Genomic DNA, 18,806 nt, shown 5'->3' on the forward strand with positions numbered 1-18,806 from the left:
ACACACACACACACACACACACACACACACACACACACACGGGCACACTAACTCACTCAAAAACACAGACACACTTAGTCTACAGATACACAAAGCCACACTTGGTCAACACACACAGACAGACACGCTAGCCAACTCGCATACAAACACTTCCAACAATAACTCTCACACACGCACACTCCAACAAACAAAAATGCACACTAACTCATACACATGCACAAACATACAAGCATGCACACACAAACTCATATAAAGCCAAAAATGCACACTACCTCACACAATTACGCATTCACACACGCACACATGTGCATGTGAGCTATACAACCCACACGCACAAAAAGCACAACCTCACTGAGCATGTTGGATTTGAGTATGTTGGATGAATGGCAACGTGAGGTGCCCAAATTAGATTAAATTTGCAGATTCTTTATTTATTTAGTTTCAGATAGAATACAAATCCCCAGGCCCAGCCCGGACCAATCAACACATCAGAACGTGGGGTAGGATCAGTGGCCCCCCCACTGGAGTTAATGTTCTGTTTGGATACTGATATAGGTACGATGAACGGAACATTAGCATGCATGTGTGTGTGTGTGTGTGTGTGTGTGTGTGTGTGTGTGTGTGTGTGTGTGTGTGTGTGTGTGTGTGTGTGTGTCTGTGTCTGTGTGTCTGTATGTGTTAGGTGTCCCTGAGCGAGAGGAGATACGAAAACCGTAACACATTTTTGCGGCGAGGGGTAAACACAGTGAGACAGGCTTACATATCATTTTTTTGTCTTGCAAAATGGGAGAATTTAAAAATGATTCCAATGCATAATAACATTATCTACGCACCTGTCCATCGGCCCGGTTTTGGTCATTACTGTTGTTCGATAACGAATGCAACTCAATTTGAGTCATAAATATGAGATTTGTATATGTCAGTGTGTTTGTGTGCGTGGGTAGAGGAGTTTTTAAAACACAGATAAAGAGAGACAATATAACTCAGTGTGGACTCTCTGCATCCCCTCTCTCATTTCATTTTGCATCCATCTTATGCACGTCAATAAATAGAGTATGATACATTCGAGACACCACTATACCAACCTTGACAATTCAGCTGACAAGGTATGTAAATCTAGTACAAAGTTACAAATCAATACTCATGGGCCTTATCCACCTACTGGCCTTCTTGCTTCCATCTTTGTCCATCTTCATGAGATTGATACGAATCTCGGTAAAGCAAAAGGCTGAGGCTTCAATATAATGACGATACACCCCTGCCTTAGCATGAAACCCTGGTGGAGTCGGAGCCCTGTGGAGTAACAGTGGGAATAAAGTCTCTGAATATTGTATTTGGTAAAAAAAAAAACTAGGCATCCGTCTTGAAGCTGAAACTAGAATCCCCCTTGATAGCATCTCATCCTCTCTCGCTGGTATACCATCTCATACCGGCAAAAGCTTTTACTCTCAATGTATCCATCACACTGCTTATTCTTTAATACACTTATCCCCCTCCATTTCCTCCCCTTCCCCTTCTTCCCTAGCCCAACTCTCTTCCCTATTACTCTCCCCGCCGTCCCTCTCTTTCTCTCTGGATTCACCGATACAACCCCTTAATCTACTTCCTGCTGCTAGAGCCGTCATTACACAGAGTGCATCGCTAAGAGCGCGGCATATGCTTGTTCAATGTGTTCCGATATTACAAGATGGGTATTTTAATCATGGTTGCACTGAAGGTTAGCCATGCATGTGTACCCTCCCCCCGTTCCCCACCAGTGGGTTTGAGAAACTGATCAAATGCTACTCTGCTCTCTCTCAGACGGTTTAATTTCCCCTGTCTTTGTGGCGGTGTCTTTGTGAAGCTAGCACGTCGGCCGCTAAGCTAACGCTTCAAAGTAGAAGTTTTGACAGATAAGACGCTCTTTGAAAAAAAAAGACAGACTGGGAGGAAAACCAGCAAGGGGGAGCTCATCCATCAGCCCATCTTTACTCACTCATGGCTGATTTGACCTCGAGCAAGATGATGCAATAGAGGCAATTGCGCTTCTCCATCAAATAGTTGTGTTTTTGAAGCCTACGTTCAGTGGTTGAACTAGAGGCGATGTATAATGGAAAAAACATTATGGCACTTAAGCAGCAGAACATCTATTTATAATATGTGTCCATACATAGTGTAGTGGGGTGATTCGCTAGGCTAGACGATCTTCAATTTTTTTCCCCATCTGTGTGGACGTGATGCATTATTGAGCTAAAAACCTACAATATGGCCACTTACCGTAATGTTTAACGGCTTTCTGAAAGTAGTCTAAAGTAGTCGTAAGGGAATATATAGATAGTATATTTGTTCAATTATTACATTTTTTTTTTAGCCTAAGCGGAAAATGTTGGCCGTGATTCCTACAAATGAGTACTTTAACTGTAACAACAAATAAAAGCTGAACGAAAATAAAAAGATATGGTGTTTTCTTTTTAAACAAGTTAGTATTACACAATGCCAAAGAAACAGAACATATCCATCAAGGATTCTACAAATATATATATATGTACTATATATTCGAAAATATATAAAATATACATATAGGCCTATATATATATATATACCACGTCCCAGCCACCCATACATAATTTAAAGACACAGTCCAATGTTACGAGGTTTCATTAATAGTTAAGAGGTCAAGTAACCCATTCACAGGTTAGCATAAAGTCCCTTTCACCCATGCATCAATGCCATCTTCTGGACTGTCCCTTGGCCCGTCTAATCTGACGTTGCTATGCCATGTGTGAAAGGGCACACAACATTTTCCAGGACGTAGCTGCATGTGTGAATAGGTAAAATCACTAGCGGTGCCTTAAAGGTTATCCCAGAAAGGCACGGGGAACAATGGTGTGACTGAGGCTGGAGTCTGCCTCGTTAAGATTTTAAGAGGCCCGTCCTTATACTTACATGTAATAAATAGGCCGTCTTGTTAATATTCAAAGAGGTACAGTCACATGTTTACAGGTAAGCATTAGATTGGCCCATTCATTAATTACAGTTACAATGACATATTTACAGGGAACTAAAAGCTTGTCGCGACGATATAATTATAATTAAAGCTACACTCACTGCATTACAGGCACTGTGTTTATTAATTAACAGGTAAAGTAGCTCATTCACAGGTGTATATTAGGCTGCCTCAGTCGTGTTAAAAATGCAAAACCAGCCATGGATTTCTATGTATTGGCTGTCTCATTAAGCTTTAAAGGTACAGTATATGTATTTTACAGGCTGGTTAATAATTCATCAATAGCTCCGAGCTTCAAGAGGGAACACTAGGGGCACCAGAAGGCTGAATATGCAACAGCTTAGCAGACAAAATGGATTCAGAGGTGACATTTAACATTCCATTTTTATCCGAGCTCAGTGATTCACCATCAGGGGGGAAGCCGGTGTTCATTGGTCTTTTGACACAGAAACGTGGCTCTGGGGAAGCCAGACCAGATCAGAGGCCCACATTTAAAATGCTGTGTGTGTTTCTTAGGAACTGTTTCGTCACGAAAGGATAGAAAAAAATTCTGAGACACGGCCGTTGGTTTGTATATAATGTAATTCTAGTATATAGAACTTTAGCAGACACTATCCATTAGAGAGAATTCAGATGCATGCCATTGAGGCACAGATAAGGATTAGGTTATCTTGCTCAAGGATAACTACTGGTTAGGTTGCTTACATTGGGGATATATCCCACAACCTTCTGGTGTTACAACACCCTAGCCCACTGTCTTACTACTAACCTGCACTCTTGGAAAAATACAATTTGTTAGTGTGCTCAAGGTCTTACACAAAGGGCTTATGCGTGTCTCCGATTTAAGGTGAGCATCAAACACATATTCTCTCAGGATCCATCATAGAAATCCATCTCAAAAGCCTTTCAATAGCGGGGGATATTTTGAGGGATATTTTTCGGCAGATTCCTCCCCTTTTTCATATTCAGGCGGTCTGAAATATAATTTACATTTTACATTTCCCCCAGTCACTTGGACGGATGGATCAACAAACCTCAACCTGCCACTTACCCCTTTACAACAAGAGAGAGAGAGAGAGAGAGATAGAGAGAGAGAGAGAGAGAGAGAGAGAGAGAGAGGGGGGAGAGAAAGGGGGGAGAGAGAGAAAGAGAGAGGGGGGAGAGAGAGAAAGAGAGAGAGAGAGAGAGAGAGAGAGAGAGAGAGAGAGAGAGAAAAAGAGAGAGAGAGAGAGAAAGAGAGAGAGAGAGAGAGAGAGAGAGAGAGAGAGAGAGAGAGAGAGAGAGAGAGAGAGAGAGAGAGAGAGAGAGAGAGCGCGAGAGATCGCCTGTCTATCAAACAGCCATTTCACACAAATAGGGCCAATCGCGTTGACTCTTAAGCCACGTATGTAACATTCATCCACGAAATCATAGGGTTAGGGTCAATTTTTTTTTTTTTTTAATGAATGGCACCATACACCTCCGACCACGTTTGTGGGTGACTTTATTGTTGTTTTTGCTGCCAGAGCCAACCATTATCCCCCCATTTGGCAGGTATTAATTTCAGACCCTGATGATGTTGATTAAAGCTACCGGTTCCATGGCTACCACTACCAAGAACAGCAGGTATATGGTGGTTGAGGACAATTGTTATTAAATTCTTTCCCTGCTCTCCTGTGATTTAAAAACAAATTATCCCAAGGCGAAAAACTCCTGCCAAATTGGGATGACGGCAAATTTCGGGATAAATTGATAGATTATCCGGTCTAACAGCGTTTTTACTATGGTCTCTATGTTGAATGGAGAACAGAATTTAAATAGGGGATTATATAATTTTTTTCTGCTGTTATACAGCCCTGTTCATCAGGCCCAATGCCAAACTTACTGTGAAGTGATTCTAATTATGGGTCTAGACCTCCATTTGGAGAACCACGATTGGGCTTTGGGCAGAGCCGATGCACTCGAATTATAAATAAATTCAAAAGACGTATGAATAATTTGTACTTGTGCAAAAAGTGACACATCTCTTGTGTTTGCTTAGGATTGTCAACGCCGTTTAGAGTCATTCTAAACTATCCTTAAAGCAAGGAAGTGTGAGATATTGGAATGCAACGGGGGACATCTAATCGGATTATTCACTGAGGAATATAACTGAAGTATATAACTGAAGTCAACTTTATCTTCTGGAGTGGGGGAGGGCAACTTAAAACCCATTTAAAGTCGTGAATCAGTTAGGAAAACTGGAACGTATTTCCACAGATAATGTGGAAGTAATGTATCTGATTCAGCGTGTGTGTGTGTGTGTGTGTGTGTGTGTGTGTGTGTGTGTGTGTGTGTGTGTGTGTGTGTGTGTGTGTGTGTGTGTGTGTGTGTGTGTGTGTGTGTGTTAGAGATGTGAGGACAGAGAGCAAGGGGGAGAGAGATATATTGCGTGTGAGAGAGAGAGAAGTGAGGGCGATACATAAATAGATACAGAATGGCAACTGAGAGATAGTGAACATCATTAATGCAACGACTATGGAATTATCACAGGGTCAAAATAGAAAAATACCAATATCAAAAAATATCCCATAATTTCAGTGAAATATTCCCAGACAGGAAATGACAACAAATTCGTTATGCATGCAAGAAGGAGAGAGCAAGAGAGAGCGAGCAAGAGAGAGAGCAAGATAGATTGAGAGATTCGACTGACAGGTGAGGTAACCAATGCAGAAATAAAAAGTCTTGTGCCCATTTGTCCTAGTTCACAACCGCATGTTCTTTGCTTGGAAACGGAAATGCAAACTAAATGGTTGACTGTGGCCTACACAAAATAATGTTACGTTGTGTTGTTTTTTGGAGAATAACATGTTAAAGATTTGTGCTCACAGGGAGTTCAGTATTGTGTTTTATAAGTTGAAATAAACCTCTTACAATGTTATTTTCCCATGAAACACTACACAGGACAGATTGTAAATAGTAAAGAGAAATATGTTTCAGGAGATCGAATTTGTTTTTTTTTGCTTCCCCATTTTAATGTTTAAAATATATATTTGAATGGGTTGGCGCCTAGGCTAACCGATCAATGTGCCACATGGATCACTAAGAAAATCGATTCAAAACATTAAAAAAAAAATCGCATACACACAACTATCTTATTTGCAATTATAATAAGTGTCTTTTTCTAGTTTCTACCTTCCAAAATCAAATCTCTCTTTTCAAAAGGCGTCATGACCGGTCCTTCACCTGCAACGGCGCTATTGATCGACAGAAATATTACTGTTAGGGCATTTATCGAAAGCGACTTTCAGTAAGTCAATTTGTCAGATGAAAGAGAAATATATCGCTGTTTTATAGAAACAAGTGCCAACCAATTACAATTGCTAGGTCAACCCATTCAACGTACAAAACAAAGATAGGAAGGATAAGATGCTACACAATGCTAAGTGCTAGTTTTAAGTGCCAAATAAAGTCAGTCCCAGAACTAAAGACCTATTTAATAGCACTATTGAAAATGGTAGCTCCGATACATAACCGTTTTAAACGTTATATAATGCTGGCATCCTGGTAAAGCATAGTTCATCACTTTGTATGTCTAGTTAAGTATTGGAACAGGGCCTAAAGTACTCAAAACTGCGAGCGCTTTTGTGGCATATGCTCCTGGAATTGAATCTGTGTGACCTCGAAATAACATTGTGAGAGTTGGTGCGAGTGCAAGTAATTGTTATGTGTGACTTTTTCAGTCTGACGGCGCCTTCTCTGTACATTCGCCTGTTAGTCCATTCACTATGTGCCTTGGTCGGATTCTTATTTGTTTTGCTTTGTCGGTGCAATAATCAGTCCACTCAATGAGCCATTATTGGTCCTTATTATTGGTTCACCGTTCCTCCCCTCGCTCCTGGCTATGTGCCATTTTGATGGTGGGGAATATTGATGAATACTTTAAATATGCTAGTTTCATATATCATTAAACTATTGCTAGGTTGGATTTATTTAGCATACCTACTATTTTTGTAGTTGGACGTGCTATTTTCAATCAGTACACTTGTGGCGACAGAAAACAATTTTTATCAATGATAAAAATCGAAACATATAGTTGGTGCTCCGTCTGTTTTAGTGGTTGCTCGTACATTTCTGAAGATGGGAACACCAGTGTTTCTAGTACCAAGTAAAAAAGGTGATTTCTAGCCCTGCGTATCTTCTCCCGTCTGGACAACAGAAGGCACTGTGTTTTCAAATTTGTATGGCCGTTGTAACTGTCAAGTTTAACAACGGCAGCAAATGGATCCGTGTTCAACCAGTGATTTTTTTCAAAATAAAAGCACTGCTGCATCGTACCTGAGACCGTGTGTGGAGATGCGTCCCAAGCTGTGCTTGAAGGGAGGGATCTCTTCTGTCTACACATAGGGCCATGTGGAGGCTACATGTTTGGATATAACCTGTTTTGGTTTAAGTGTGTGTGTGAGAGGTGTGTGTGTGTGAGAGGTGTGTGTGTGTGTGTGTGTGTGTGTGTGTGTGTGTGTGTGTGTGTGTGTGTGTGTGTGTGTGTGTGTGTGTGCGCGCGCGCTTGCGCGCGCGTGTACGTACCAGGGTTCGTTCATTAGATCATGAGGGAAAGCTCTCTAATCCGGCAATCTGTCTTAATAGCCCCTGTAATTAAGACAAGTGTGAATAGAAATTCACACAAACACAGCACTGAACCAGAAACCCGCGCGCACACACACACACACACACACGTGCAAGTACATGAGAACGCAGATCCACAATGTACTTTTACATTAAGACATTTTTTACCTGTCAGAGTTGAAATATCTATCTGCCAAGTCATTGTTTTATTATGCAACCCTGAAGTTCTTTACCTACCAAATGGTTGCAGGTGGACGTTTTGGATCACGCACATGCAGAAACGCGCCCGCGCACACACACACACACACACACACACACACACACACACACACACACACACACACACACACACACACACACACACACACACACACACACACACACACACACACACACACACAGCTGTGTGTGATGTCCAGGGAGAGTCTGTGAGGTCAAGTCTGTGTTTACAACAACAGGTGTGGCCGTTGCTTTCGGTATCTCGTCATCTGCCACCATGTGACTATATTCATGGGCTGGTACCTCTGTGTTTAACCGAACCGTAGCGTTGGTCCTTCTCATCTGTGTTCATGAGTGAGTGGTGAGTGGGCATGCTAGAGAGTGTGTGTGTGTGTGTGTGTGTGTGTGTGTGTGTGTGTGTGTGTGTGTGTGTGTGTGTGTGTGTGTGTGTGTGTGTGTGTGTGTGTGTGTGTGTGTGTGTGTGTGTGCGCTTGTGTGTTTATGCCTCCCCCCTATCCATTTCACCTCGGTTGGTGGGTTGGGGGGGTAATACGTTTCCACAACATGTCCCCAAACAACACCAACCCCCCTGGCCTCACCCTTCTCCTATCCTCCGTCAGCTACAGCCCTCCTCCTCTCCCCCCCTCCCTCTCCCCCTCTTCCCATCCCTGGCCTGCTTGTTGTGCTGTTTGTTTGTTTCACGTACACCAGAGTAGGACACTGCAGAACAGCAGCGGTTCGTTACGCCAACCGGGGTGAACGTGCGTGGGCAGCAGCATCTGCATCCTGAATGGAGTGTGGGCACACGCACTCAGCCCGTCCGCTTTCCCTTGAAAAATGTGGTCCGAGAGGATCATTTTTTAAATATGTATTCACGGGGAGCAGAACTAATGTGATACTGTGAGAGTGCGGTACGGTGGCATGACATATTGTGCCCACCGGCCCGACTTGAAGCAGTGCGGAGAGACGGGCTGCACCGTGAATGTAATTATCAGGCTATTTCCACCCTCCACCACCACGCACCCACCCACCAACACCACCGTGTTGAGACTGGCGTGTAACATTCTTTATTTTGTTGTTTATTTGTTGACTTTCTTCACGCCGTGCACACACACCCCGTCTTGGGAGATTTTTCTTTGGGGTTTTTTTGGGGTTATTCTGTGTCTCACGCTTGAAAAATAGGACATTGAATGAAGGATGTTCCGTTAAATGCTGGTCCGGATGAACCACGCGTTGACCCCGTGTTGGTGCTTGGATGTGTGTAAATATCGCTCTTATTTGTTGGCCTTTCGTTATTTCCATCTCTACTTCCCTATCTCTATCAGCCTCTTATTTATGTTGCTTATTCTCTCTCTCTCCCTCTCTCTCTCTCTCTCTCTCTCTCTCTCTCTCTCTCTCTCTCTCTCTCTCTCTCTCTCTCTCTCTCTCTCTCTCTCACCCCTCTTCTGATCTATTTTCCTCTCCTTTTCTCCCCCTTCGCGTTCACATGCCCTTGCCCTCTTGCTCCATCTCCCCCCTCTCTCTCCCCTTCTATCTCCCTCACCCTCTATTTCCCCCTCTCCCTTTCTCAGTGCATCCCTCTCTATCTCCCTCTCTATCTCCAGGGTTTCTATCCATCATTATGTCGGTTCCCTCCTTTTATTTAGCTCCATCTCTACCCGGAAGCCATTGCCATTCCACAGAGCTCCCCACCTCTTCATGCCACCAGCTCCCCTCTTCTCAATGTGTGTTTGTGTGCGTGTGCAGAAATGTGTTTCTGTGTGCCTGTGTGTGTGCACCTATAACTGTGTGTTTGTGTGCATATATAACTATGTGTGTGTGTGTGTGTGTGTGTGTGTGTGTGTGTGTGTGTGTGTGTGTGTGTGTGTGTGTGTGTGTGTGTGTGTGTGTGTGTGTGTGTGTGTGTGTGTGCAGGACAGTGCAGTAATCAGAGCAGGGACAGGGGGAATTCTAGGAACCATAGTAGGCTAGCCCGGGGACAGAGGGGCGATGGGGAGATGCTATTATGATTATTACATCAAAGTACAATCTCAACAACCCCACCCACACCCACACAGGCTGCCAGCTGCACAATACAGCTCTATAGACAGCCACACACATCCCCGCCACACACACACACACACACACACACACACACACACACACATTCACGCACACACATGCACTCATTCAATCATAAACAAACGTAATAATACGCGATGAAATAATAAATACAGCTGAGATCAATGCACAGGCACGCACACATAATTAAATACAGTTGAGATCAATGCACATGCACACACACACACACTCACAAATGCACCCCCACCCTGCTAACATACACAGGAACACATACATAACACATGGCCCACCCTCGCCCAACATGGCCCCAGTAGGGGTTAACAAAGTCTGATCCATTTCCACCATTCAGAAACAGGAGAGGCTGGCGTCCCAGGGGTCTCACCAATAGTTATTTGTCGAGGGATTCCATCTATTACAGCTAGAAACGATAATCTCCCAGTCACTCAAGAGCAGGCTGCGGAAATATTGTTCCATAAACCACAAAATATAAAAACGTCTCGCCTGGGATTGATAAAGTACTACTTTTTACCTCCTCTCCTGACATATTTTCCCTGCCCTAAATTGACTGTTGCATTGCAGATTTCTCGTTTAATAAGCCCGGGGCTAAAATCCGAAGGAACAGTTGGTATTCAGAAGTTGGTTTTTCAGTGAGACGCCCGACATCGGGTGTGTTAGCGCAGATCAAGGGGGATATTATGGGATATGCCAACTGTTTCCGACTAATGAGTCATTGGAAACGGAGTGTGATGTCTGAGAGGCGGATTCGCCTGAACGCAGCCCTCGGTTGTTTGAGGAGAAAGGAGCCTTGTGTTAAAAGTTTATAACCGCCGCGCGGTAGATCCCTCTCCAATCCCTCTGTTGTGTTTGCACACTTATCACTGCTCTTTCAAGGCTGCCACGGTGTAATTAAGCTGTTAACATGCCCATCACGGCAACATTTCTGTAAATATGCCTGCGTTCCTTTAATCACGCGCGCTTTGGCTGACGGAACAGAGAGTGTGTGCGCGCCGCTTCTGAGCTGCTGTGATAGAAATGTCCGCCTTTGCCCCGAGGTCGAAAACAATCGTACTCTCCCAACGCAAATATTTGCTCATCACGATATTTGGTTACACCGCTGTGAACGCGACCGAATCCGAGACATTAGCTGGGTAAATCCTAGGCGGGGAGGGGGGTTGTGGGGGACTGCCTGTGTTTTCTGAGGGCCCAGATGGAAAGAATCCAGGCGTGTTTGTCTCAACAATGACGGCGTTTGTCCAGGAACGTTCTCCTGAACGTGCATTTCGTGTTCCCTCCCTGTCTGAAGCCGGTTGAGGCCAGGCTCACCGTTCAGGGCCACGCGCCGCTTTATTTGAGAGACACGGAGGAGGCTGAGCGATGCTGATGGCAGTTTGTGTTGAGTGATCTTGTTCTCTTCATTCCGTCCGTCCTTCCCCACCTGTAACTCGAAAAATACGCAGTTTTCCCACTTAACAGGCCAATGGCCCTCATCTCTCTCTCTCTCTCTCTCTCTCTCTCTCTCTCTCTCTCTCTCTCTCTCTCTCTCTCTCTCTCTTCCCCCCCCCCCCCTCCTATCCCCAGCCCTCCATGCCCGTTGATTCATCTCCTTTCTGCATGACCAGGCACCACCCTCCCACACTCCAACAACACCCGCTCCTATCCTCCTTTCATCTTTCCGGGCTCCTTCCCGGCCCTCCACCTCCACCATCCCAGCTTTCGCAACCTTCAATCCACACATTTGCCATCAAGTCGAGTCAACTCGGGGCAATTGTATTCCTTCATCCCCTTAATCCCGGTTACAGTCCCCGGAAGGCTTCTGCAGGCCAACATGATATGCAAGTCATATTTATTTCCGCCGTGTTCAGCAAATCCTGTCGCCATTGTTGCGGATTGCAAAGTGCCGGTGGGATGCAGTAAGAGGGATGTTCTAGCATCGTCGTGGTGAAACGGGGAGACACACACACATACAAACACACACACACCCACACAAAAACACCCCCCCACACACACACCCCCACACACACACACACACACACACACACACACACACACACACTTGTGCTCAAGGTCACTGCTCCATTTCCTATTCCGGATGCTGTTGGTCTCCCAGCATCCTCTCTGCCAGGAGCATTGATTAGCACTCGGCAAGCATAACATCATGCACACACACACACATGCCCACACACACCCAAACACACACGCACAAACACACACTCACGCACACGCATGCATAGGCATACGAACATACACATAAAGGTACACATACTTACACACACACACACACACACACACACACTCGCATACGCACACTGGACACACACACACTCACATTCACACACTCAGCCATGCAGGGACACACACACACGCGCACTCTCGTATACACACACACAGTGTGTCTTAATTTACCTTCTAACACACCCCCTTGGATCTTCCAAGCGAATACCAAACGACTCTAAACTTTCTTGAACAAATATGCACACACACCCAACTCACACAACTCACACACACACACCTCTAAAACCTCACCCCGGAAGTATACCCGACTACAGTAGATGATGGAATTTTATTTTTGTGAGTGATCTGAATAACTGAAATACAACTGTGTAGAACCGATTTATTATTTGGAAACTAGTTACAGTGTCAGAGCACAGAGATGTGTGTACTTGTGTAGGTTTCTGTGTGGTTTCTGCGTGCGTGTGTATGTCTCTCTCTCTCTCTCTCTCTGTTTGTTTGTGGCTTATTGTCGCAAGATTATCCCTACAAGTGGAAGACACACCAAGCTGTTGTGGACTGGCTGAGGTGAATCATCTGTGTCCACTGAACCCTTTCTGCTTCTGAGCTTAAGGAAGCGAGAGAGTCCATATCACCTCCCAGCAGTCCGCCTGCTGTTGTATCAATACAGTGTCAGGATTTGGGATGAGTCCAGCTATTGTTCTACAGCTCTTATTTTGATTGATTTAGTTGTATTTTTATGTTCTGCTTTTTGTTTCCTTTTTGTAGTTTTTTGCTTGCCTTTATACTGCACACAGAAAACCCTGAAATGATTAAAAACAGTTTGATAAGTATGAGTAACATAGTTATAATATTCATATAATATATTAACAATTATTTTTTAAATCATGGTGAGACTTTCAATTTGACAATATGCACGTGTGTGTGTGTATAATATGAGGTATTAAGCTAAAACCGATCCTGCTAACCGATGCATCACAGATGCATTAGAGCATACTGATTATGATCAAAAAGTGTATCTACCTGTGCTTGTGCGCGTGCATGTGTCTGTGAGTGTAGTGCGAGTAAAACTGTCTATTTAAACTGTCTGTAAAAATCAGGACTTTTTGTGTTTGATTACAAGCATGTCTTTGTGTGTGTGTGTGTGTGTGTGTGTGTGTGTGTGTGTGTGTGTGTGTGTGTGTGTGTGTGTGTGTGTGTGTGTGTGTGTGTGTGTGTGTGTGTGTGTGTGCGCACGCGCGCGCGCGCGCGCGCGCGCGCGCGCGCGTATGTCAGCCTGCAGCCAGTGCTAAACATGAAACACATTTCTCCCACATGCTCTTATACCAAATCATCCATTACCACGAAAGCTTTGGAGAAATTAGCATTCAGCTATCAGCATCTCGTCCTAATTATTCATGGGAATCACTTTAAAACCATTGTGAGTTTATCCACCAGAGTGAATTGCAGCATGACTTGGGCTTAGGGTTTCACAGACTTTAAAAACAAGGATTCATCGATTCGAGAAAGTTTACTCAGATCATTCATCTAAATTTAAGGAATTTATGATCTTACCAAATTAAAACCTTGGATTATGCTCTTCGACTTAAAATAGTTGTATAAAATATTGTCTCTTTATAAACGCTTTCTTTTGATTCATGAACCGTGTCACAACTTGCTGAAAGGAACTTCTGGGTGTATAATAACGATTACGACAAAGTGTATGTCATGAACATTAAACAGTATATGAAAAACATTTAGATAAATAACACAGCAATGCATTCACTAATTCTGGCATTTTAATTTACATTTGATGGCCTTTTTTTCCGGGGTCAAGATTTTGATGCACTTCATTATCTTTATGTATTTCCAAGCAGGACTCAGAGACAAAAACATTGTTTACAAGGCAAAAGAAGGCTAACAAATGACTCCTGCCAACTGAAACAAACAACAACTGGGCAGTCCGTGTTCCCCTGCTGCTCTTGGCGACCGGCGCTAATGCCATGTAAATCAGGACAGCCTTTTCCCCGTTTTAGGGCTGTATTAATCTTGGCTCACCCTCCCGGATGAAGGCATTTTGGGCAGCAAAATTGTCATTTTCTCCGCCCAGAATTAAATATTCCTGGACACGTGTCAACAACCACCCCTCGAAAAAGTTAGGCATTAAATTGCCATTGGCGGGGCGAAATGATATCGAACATTTTCCCCGTATGTCTGACTTTAGCTGGGGTTGTCGGTGGGCGCCATCTTGTCCGCATCGGTCACCGCGGCCGTTTGATCGTGACACACTGTTAATGTCATTTCAAAGTGCATCTCTGTCTTTCGTCGCCATTATAATTTCCGATAAGACAAATAGGTAAACAATGGTTTGTTTATTGAGAAAGATTAGGGATGGGTGGAGGGAGGATTGTGTGTTTTGTGCCGTGTGATCGCTGTATGTCAACATCAAGCCTCAGGAGTTTCCAGGAGGACAGAGGGGACACATGCCACCCATAACTACACACACACACACACACACACACACACACACACACACACACACACAGGAACCATATGCACACATAACACACACAAAGAGACAAAAACACACAACATGTAGGAATAGGTACACATATTAAATTGCTAAGCTACGCTTACATTGCTAATAAAATTGTAAGCTCCTATACCCCGCGATAATCTGAACACAAATCGTCCACCACTGCAACACTTAAACACGTATGATTCATTTGGCAACCTTCGAATGCCACTTAATCAAACTAATGGCAAATCAATCGCCACATCCAAATCAATATTAGTCCCGAATGGACGTTCCCGACCTCGTAACCTGGATCATAACCTTATTCCACAACAAGACGATCAATGGCCCCACTCGCATCGACATCCAAATTGATTCCAGGAAGACAGTCAATACTAAGTTTCAAACCAATACCAACAGTGAGAGAGGGGACCCGCCGCAAGCCTCAGTGCGTCATATCACAGGCGCTACGGCTCGCGGACGCCGCTCGCAAACAAAGCCACCGGGCTGTGCGAAAACAAACGCTTCATGTGTGTAACAGTTGACAAACACCGCCTTCCTACCAAAGAGGTGTGGGCACCATGTGTCAGGTTTTTTCAGGGATGGTGTCACTATATATATATATATGTGTATAACTCCCCATATTATCTTCTCCATATACTATTCCCATAGTGCATTGATTCCTGGGTTCTGTGTTTGGAATCAAGTGACAACATGCACGTCTGTGGCTGCATGTGCAACTGCCCAGAAACACGACGATTGGGATAATGACTATTATTATACTGCGACTGTTGCTGCTGCTGTTCATAAAAGTGAATGATATGAATTCAAAGGTGGGTGGAGTTGACACATATATGTGTATGAACAGTATTGCCCCACAGGGTAAACGCCGGGGTGGGTCCCTTGCATGCCAACATGAGTAGGAGGCGTCACTAGCAATCATCCTATGTGGTACTTATAGACTCACAAGAAGGGCAGGCACAACTAGTGGTTAGGGCGTTTGACTGAAAGGTTCTGGGTCGGACCAGATATCCGCATTGTACCCGTGTAGGCATCCTTCAGCAAGATTCCTAGCTGCTACCTTTTCTCTAACAGCACTTATCTGTATTCGCAGCTAGTCACTTTAGATAAGGGGTCTTCTGCATGACTTGAAGGTAAATATTAACATCCCAAGTGTGTTCCATGATAATTTCAGTCTAGTTACGGTTTTGATTGAACATCAAGCATGTGCGTCACTCATACAGGGTAAATGTTGACAGAGCAGACAACAGTACAGTATACACCCATGTAAACATATACAGTGTAACCTCCACTGGTTCTTGCCTGGCCGTCATTACTTTCCAATTGATTGCATACATGTACCCGTGCCCATGATCACAGTTAAATTGGTTAGTGCAACCACATTAGCAGATCAATAGTCTAATTTACCATCGATCAATACAGAGCCAGGGCTATAAAGCATATGTATTTTTGTAAGCACACAACCAGGAGACTTCAATAGGAAACTATGGGTAGCTTTAAATTCTAAGAACTGACTCGGCTAGTTAGTAAGAGGCTTCAGCAAGTTAGTGAAATGCTTCAGTCAAAATAACAATTAAGTCATTCTATGAATTTAAAACAGACCCTGAGGTAAAATGCACCGATAAAAACTCCCTGTAAAAGTGGTAAGAAAAAACTTAATTAAAAGCTGTAGCACTGGCATCATTGGTATCATTAAAGTACAACGTAAATGCTTGATCACACAGTGTAGAGACCAAATTAGTTCATTATAACCATGTCAACAACCACCTGAACCAGGAAAGCGTCCCCACGTGATGTCTATTGTTCCTTGACACATTGGTTTGGTCTCGGGGAAGGGAGACGATCGCCACGCCCTTGAAGGCCAGATTGAAGATGTTTGATGTTTTCAACTCATCCTTGAAAAGTCTGATGAACTCAAAGATGGCCACAGCATGGACCCCGCCACATGTTCCCCTATCTGTCTCCCTGGCTGGGCACCGCTCTGACCTTGAGCTGATGATTCACATGCTAACTCTCCACGGCACCGAGAGAGGAGCTCTCCACCAGCGAGGCCGGCCTCCTCCTCAAACCCTGCTTCAGAAGACTTAACAAGGGGGAGGGCAAGGTGCTGGGGGGGTTCACAGCAGAGAAAGGCTTCAAAGACTCACGCTCCTGAGTCGGGAGTAACGCCCCGACGCTACAGAGTTCAACCGCCGTGCACCTGGGATCCCTCACATTTCTCACTCTTATGAGTGCTTAAAGTTTGGAGAAGTTCTCGTTGCCCTCAACATGAGTTGGACTTTTTTCTATCTGTATCTGTACCTGCGGCACGGTGAGCAGTCAGTCTACTGAGAAGGAACAGGGCATGGCGACGGGCGGGATACCACGTCCTTTAGGAAAGCATGGGTGAACAGTTGGATGATCTCCTGTGGTTCTGTGTCGGAGATCTGATTGTCTCTCCTTGATATTGGATAGTCCTTTTTTATTTTTTCTATGGCTGCTCTTCCAAGGTCCATCACCAGTCAGCCTATTAGAGGACAGCCTTCATGGCTGGTTCCACCCACTGAAAAGGATAACCTTTTGTCCATGGACTCGTATAGCGTAAAACAATATACCCAGGAGCCCCCCCACACACCCACCCCGCTGATAACAGCATGTTGTCTGAGAAGACAAGAGCTTCATGAATGGCAAATTTGCCATGCGAAGAAATTATGTTATCGGACAATTGAGAGAAAAAAGCTTTCAGTATGAAAACCTATCTCGTCTGCCGATTGGGAGCCAAGAGTCTGTTTTTTCCGGTGTTTTTGTGTCTTTTCTTCACCGGCGGGTCTGAGTGCCAGCAGAAATCACAATGGCTCTCTATACGTTAGTGTAGCAACCACCATTTGTCAAACCACTGAGGCTGAAAGGAACAGGGAGGGAAAAAAAACCTCATCTCCTTACAAGTCGCCGTCTCCCGTTGGCTCACAATTGAATTGAGTGAAAGTGAAAGTGAAACTGAATGTTACCCTGCCGTTTCAATGGTGTGGTCAGTGACAGTTGTGCAGTTGAAACCAGTGCTGGCTCCCGTCCTGCTTCGGGTGGGGTTGCAGCGGTTGAGGTGCTGCCAATATCTAATTTGGTTTCAGTCTGTGGGCTTTCTTTCTTCCTCTCTTGTATTTGGTTCTGTCAGTTTGGTTTTGTTGTTGTTTTTTTGGCGGGGGGTCAAGAAGGTGTCTTGCCCATATTTTGTATGCTTCATAAATACATTTTGCTTTTGAGAAAATGACAATAGACCCTTTTCAGAGAGCCTTCACCTGGGACAAACACAGGTGTCTTCTCTTTTGAGGCACCAGGGCATCAGCTAGTAAATTTATTTACCCTGGTGAAGTTTACCACCTGTCCCCTGGTACACAAAATGAATAGACCCATAATTAGCCGAACCTGTAATTGTCCTAAGATGGTGGCTCTGTGGAAGGGGTCTATTGTAGAAACTCACATCAGAGCTCAGGTGCGTTTTGTTTGTGTAGATGTGGATGAATTCATGTTACAGTCGACATAGGGTCTCAGCAGTAGTCCAACCTCACCACTCCTTGCTTTCCAGCCTAAATACATTCCTCCATTGCCGCATTATAATCACAATATAATCCTGGTGTTCCAGATGGCGGGTGATTTAGGCTTCCCCACTCGGTTTCTGCACTTCATATCCGTAATTACAGCGACAATAAGGACACAATAGTAGAAGTTAGAGTGGTTGACGGGGAAAAGGTTTTATGACTCACCAGATGGTTGGTGGCTCAGATCCCTCGACTTCCAGGTAGTCGTACTTCTCCTCCGTCTGGAAGTCTGTAAAGATGACAGAGATGGTGTCTCCAGGTTCAGCCAAAAGGATCCATGTACAGTCGGCCTGGTTACCATAGTTGCCGGGGTAACCGGGACTGGTCACCACCCCACTGCCGCCCCTCACAGTGCCCCCACATGTGTCCTCAGCTGTCAATCAAATCAGAATGACAAATAGAAATCCTGGGTTAGGGAGAGGAGGAGGGACCATGGGACGGGGCTTTTTCTTTTCGTTTTTGACAATTTTGCTTGTTTCAGGCTAATGATTGTTATTAGGATTTCGGTCGTCAATTATAAAGATGACAACCACTTCATTAGCCAAATTTACTGGATGGAAATTCATAATTCTTGTGTCATTAAATCAGTCCAATCAACTTCCCTCGCCTCTCTCACTATGTGGTGGTTTTTCTTTGT

The 18,806-nt window shown here is 44.3% G+C and overlaps 1 protein-coding gene across 1 annotated transcript in view; it reads right to left on the reverse strand.

Annotated features, from left to right (window-relative positions):
- Positions 1-18,806, reverse strand: part of LOC130376229 (CUB and sushi domain-containing protein 3-like) — a 387,391-nt gene that overhangs the window by 149,451 nt on the left and 219,134 nt on the right. The window contains exon 7 of the mRNA XM_056583449.1: positions 18,335-18,542. Within this exon, the coding sequence (XP_056439424.1) occupies positions 18,335-18,542 (208 nt within the window). The remainder of the gene's footprint in view (positions 1-18,334; positions 18,543-18,806) is intronic.

The sequence above is a fragment of the Gadus chalcogrammus genome, chromosome 22, assembly GCF_026213295.1.
Source record: "Gadus chalcogrammus isolate NIFS_2021 chromosome 22, NIFS_Gcha_1.0, whole genome shotgun sequence".
In the NCBI taxonomy this organism is placed as follows: Eukaryota; Metazoa; Chordata; class Actinopteri; order Gadiformes; family Gadidae; genus Gadus; species Gadus chalcogrammus.